Below are 5,085 nucleotides of genomic sequence, written 5' to 3' on the forward strand. Positions count from 1 at the left end.
CTAGCAAAATGAGGAACCTGAGGGAACAGGGAAGAAATGACAGTCTTAATTTGAGAAGAAATTAGTGAGGTGATTCCTTAAGGACTAGTCCTGTGGTGAGGCAGCTCTGTGGCACGTGACTCCTTCCCTGGGAGGGGGGAACCATGGAGTCTAGAGGTGGCAAAAAAGGTAGCCTGGGACCCAGGCTGTGCAGCGGACACCAGGGCTTCTTGGAGGTTTCCAGAACACATCACAGGAGAAAGATGCCTATTCTGTCTGTCCCCCTCTTGTCTCCACACCTCCCAAAAGAGACTGGGTCTGGGGAAGGGATAGGTCTGAGACAGGAGGCACCTGGGTCATCATCAAAGTATCTTAGATCAGAATGAGCCTTAATTCATTCGCCTCCTCCCTTTACAGAGGAGAAAACAGTGATCTCTGGTTCAGTGTGTGCTAAGTTGCTTCAGTCGTGCCTGACTCTGTGCAACCCTGTGGACTGTACCCCACCAGGCTCCTCTGTCCATGGGATTCTCTGGGCAAGAATATTGGAGTGGGTTGCCATTTCCTTCCCCACTGGTCCAGAGTAACTAAGCAAATGATCATTTCCCACCCACCTCTTTGAATTTCCAATCTAGTGATCTCTTGAAAAATAATATCATGCTTTTTTTGGTGGGTGGTTACTCATTGGACTAAGACAACATCCTAGTAAGTAGCAGAAGCCATGGTGGACATACCTGAGCAGTGAGGTATCCCGACAAACTTGGTGATGTCCATTCTTTGGCTCACATCCTGGGTTATCCCCCTCCAGCCCAAGGTACCGTACACTTTCCCCCTGATTGTGGGTTCTGTTTTGCTTTGGCAGAGGGCTTTGGCATACACCCTCGAGGGCCCAGCTTTCAGCTTCTTCTCCTCTATTTCATGCTTTAGCTTCTTGTTTTCCTTTTGCAGATGGACCATCACATTGTGGAGGTGGCTGGGGAAGGAGAGGGAAGGACAGATGGGTGTCTGGTCTGCTTTGGCCCTGTGGACACCCAGTTCCTTCCAGAGCTAGGGCTCTCATGTCTTCTGTGGAAATGGAGGCCTATGTGCATCCCCTGGAAGAAGCCCAGGTCTGGGGTTGGGGTGGGCCCAGAGTGGGTGGGCACTCCTGACCCACTCTGTCATGTCAGCTCTGGGCTGGCTTTCTTAACTGTTAGATGGGGACAATTCAGCCTGATCTGCCTTCTGGGGCTCATATAAAAATCCAGTTTGATAAATTATAGAAATCTGACTCAAAGAGCCAGAAGAGCCAGAAGGACTCGGGCTGCGTGTCCTCAGTTTCTCATGGCCACACCTTGGAAACATCTGCACTCAGTTCTGATGCCAATGCCCAAGTTCTCTCGCCTCTCTCAGCTGAAAGGTTGAGAGAACAGGGGGTCCTGGCTCCGTTGAGAGCTTGGGCAAATTACGTGTCCATACTTTATGGACGCAATGGCAGCTCCATGTAGGTGAGGGGAAAGGTAACTGAGCATTACCCTGTGGCTCAATAAATGGCAACTGCTAATACTAACAGCCGCATTTCTCCAAAACCAGTGTTGAGGGCAGTGGGTGACAGGGGCTTTGGGTTCAGGTCTCCCATGTTGGGATTCTGACTCTGTTGCTTACTGGTCATGAGATCACGGACTAGGTATGTAGCCTGAATCCCTCCCTTTCTATATCCATAAATGTGGATTATAAGTGCACTGCACGTGTGAGGTCTTATAAAGATTAAATAAATGAATACATGTAAAGCACTTAGAACAGGGCCTCATATGTGGAAGCAACAAATATTAGTTGAGCTCTTGTTATGAAGATTAAAAGATGGTGTTCCTTTTATGAGGGGAGGACTGCTCCCCTCATAGAGAAGTCCCTTCTTTGTTCTATGTCCCTCACTTGGAGAGGGACTCTCTGTTACCACAGCTTAGCCACTACCCTAACTAGTACAGTCGGCTTTTCAGTTCCTGTTTCCTTCTTAGCATTCTGACCCCTGAGAACTGTGGAAGGTGATAGAGATGGACAAAGAGACTATTAAACCTCTTTTTAGTCGTTGGTGGGGGGACTGAGGCCAAAGAGGTCAAGTGGTGTGTCAAGAGGTCACACAGACACAGATTCAGGACTCGGGGTCCTTCTGTACACATCCAGGAATCCCTGGTTCCCGGCTGACTCTTCTCCTTGGGGGCCAAGCCGCAGCCAGGGTGGCATGGGATGACTTACTCCTTTTCACCAGTCAGCTTGGCGATATATTTGACCTGTTCCCGGAGCTTGTTTCCTAGTTTCTCATTGGCGATCCTATAATAAAATTCACAGAAGAGAAAGAGTTTCCCAGACCCCTGTGAGCAAGAGCGCAAGTTGGCTGAAAAGGACATTGGGTGTTCTTGGCAAGGCCTCTGCTGGGCCTATACCCCCACTCCCCACTTCTTCCTCAGCCCCCAGAGTTAAAGTCTTCCTTGCAACTGGCAATGAAGAGGACTTGCTATACTTCAGTGGAAAACCACTGTGGTCCCAAGAGCATTCAAGGGATCCAGGCAATGAAAGGCAGTAAAGTCCATTGCCAGGCTGGGAAGAGGAAGTATCCCTTCTGTCAGGGAGCTGCTCCATTGCTGGGTGGATGGGCTTTCTGAACCTGTGTGAAGGGTTGAGGGCCCTTCATCTTATTCCTAACCTTTGGGCCAGGCTGAGACTGGATCAGCCTCCCAGGGGGGCTCTGTGTGTCTGTGTGACACTATTCTTTAGCACATGTGTGATTCCAGCCCTTAGAACCCTGCCTTACTGCTTTTTCCTCACTTACTTCTGCTCTTTTGCCCATTGCTCCATGTTGGACATAATCTGATCATTCTCTCGGTGCATCTTGCAGTTGTCTTTGGGCGCAGACCGCTGGGGCAGGCAGGGCTTTGGCACAAGAAGTAAACGAGATAGTAAGGGGAGGGAGCGCAGGCCTACCGCCTCCCCACTCCCAAATCAGGCCTCCTCTCTTCCTGGGAGAGGAGGCGTTGACTCTGCTGTCCAACCCGGAGGCACCCCAGGCCGGAATTGGAACTAACGCAGCAGGACTTCTCCTCCAGCAGCGCACTGTCACTAAGGTGATTTCTCTGAGCAGATACCACTTATGCTAGAGACAGAGTAGGCTTGTACCTTTATAATAATGATTTTCAGGGTATCAAAGTGACTTATTCTAAAAAAGCAGTGTATTAAACCTTTTAAAAAACAGATGGAAGAAAAAATATCGGGTAGGAAGAGATGTGTTCTTTTTTCCCCTAATTTGAGCAAAGGCCTGTAGTCACTCCGAGACACGTGGCGGCCTCCTGCTACAGACTTCATTGCTCAGAGAGCTGGGCATGCCCACGGAGCTCTCAGCCGATTCTGAGGTGTCAGAAGGGGCGCGGTCTGGAGGGGTACGGGCCAGTGATTACCTAAGTCAGGGGGCTGCTGGGGTACCTGACAGGGAGATGGCAGTCTCTCCCCTCTGGATTGGGACCTTTGCTCTGCTCAATATCTCTATCAATAAAGTCACAGGAAGATGGTCGGGTTGAGACAGCAGCTGTGGGCCTTGAACACCCAGACCCTGCTTTGGTACTGAATGGGGAAGATGTCCTTTCCTTGCTCCCAGGCATCCCGCCCCCAGCCCCACCCAAGGGAGTCTGTCATCCCATGTGTGGTCCTGGGATGTTCTTGGGGGTGGACTATGGATGTTCTTGGGGGACGAAGTGATCGGAAGACGAGGGGCGCCCACCTCCTTCTCATCCGCCAGGAGGTTCTCTTTCAGGGCGCACATTTCCTCCTGGAATGCCCTGAGCTGCTCCTCTTTAGCAGCCAGCATCTTGAGGTCGCTCTGGTGCTGCTTCTGCCACTGCAGCACCTGGCTGCTCATATCCTCCAGCTTTTTGTCGAAGGCTTGCACCTGCTCGGGAGCACATGGTGAGGAGGGAGACCCTGGCCTGCCACCCAGATCCTGAGTACCCCTGACAAAGCGGGAGGGACCTTCCTCTGGGAGAGTCTCTGGGAGTATTTTATTTTCGGCGGCCAGCAGAGGGCGACCCTGCTCTGATTCATTGCCACCTTCCAGAAACCTGCGGAACCCAGCAAAAGGGAGGGAGCCCAGCAAAAGGGAGGGAGCCCAGCAAAAGGGAGCGAGCCCGTTAATCAAAGGGTAGCTCAGGGCGAAGTGTACAGCTCTGAGTGCAAGAGGTGACCTTGGGCCCCTGGATGGGACAGCAGCCCGAGCCTTCGGCTGCTCCTCACCTCTAGCTCACTCTGCTGCTGGAAGCCCTGCAGTTTTTTTAACTCCCCATTCAGCTTTTTCATCCTCTCTTCATAGGCAATGATTTCTTCTTCCAGCTGAAGTTTCCTGTCTTGGGCCTGTGTCAGGCTCCGGTGCAGATTCTTTGTCTCTGAGGTCGAATGATTGAGCTTTGATAAAGACAAAGATGTGGGGAGGAGGGTAGAGAGTGTCTGTCATCGTGCTTGGGCCCTCTCTGCCGAGACCTGAACGGGGAAGGGTTCTACGTCCCCCACCCTCTTCTCCCCAGGGTGGCAGAGACACCCGGTCACCTTGCTTAGTGTCCCAGAGAGGGGTGAGAGGTGGCAACGCTCAGTCTTCTGCATCTCCCCTTTCGCGCTCCCATTTCCTCTCTTTCCAATTCTATGAACTGATCAGCCAGGGGTGATCAGCACAGGGGTAGAGCATGAATTTCCCTGAAAACCCAGGTATTGGGAAAACCTTGCTCCAGGTCACCCATTGGCACAAAGACTTGCTCAATTTGGCCCCTATCCCCTTCTTCCCCAAAGCCTCACTAAGAAGCAGCAAGCCTTCTCTGGACAGACATCCCCGCCGATGCAAGGGCTTGCAGATGGCCTTGGTGACAGCCGGTCATGCAGGAAATTGACTCCTGCACCTCTCATGCTTTTGGGGAAACTCTGATATTAAACAGCCCTGGGATGGGTGGCGCTGTTGGTAAAGACTCTGCCTGCCAATGCAGGAGACTTAGGAGACATGGGTTCGATCCCTGGGTTGGGACGATCTACTGGAGAAGGACATGGCAACCCACTCCAGTATTCTTGCCTAGAGAATCCCATGCACTGAGAAACCTGGCA

General features: G+C 51.8%; 1 protein-coding gene across 1 annotated transcript in view; it reads right to left on the bottom strand.

The window, feature by feature from the left end:
• Positions 1-5,085, bottom strand: part of PMFBP1 (polyamine modulated factor 1 binding protein 1) — a 41,851-nt gene continuing 36,766 nt past the window's right edge. Inside the window, exons 15-20 of the mRNA XM_010851106.1 lie at positions 4,234-4,401; positions 3,725-3,892; positions 2,783-2,883; positions 2,209-2,283; positions 711-949; positions 1-17 (exon numbers count right to left, since the gene is read on the bottom strand). Coding sequence (XP_010849408.1) covers positions 1-17; positions 711-949; positions 2,209-2,283; positions 2,783-2,883; positions 3,725-3,892; positions 4,234-4,401 — 768 coding nt within the window. The remainder of the gene's footprint in view (positions 18-710; positions 950-2,208; positions 2,284-2,782; positions 2,884-3,724; positions 3,893-4,233; positions 4,402-5,085) is intronic.

This window comes from Bison bison, unplaced genomic scaffold, assembly GCF_000754665.1.
Source record: "Bison bison bison isolate TAMUID 2011002044 unplaced genomic scaffold, Bison_UMD1.0 scf7180017864297, whole genome shotgun sequence".
NCBI classification, from domain to species: Eukaryota; Metazoa; Chordata; class Mammalia; order Artiodactyla; family Bovidae; genus Bison; species Bison bison.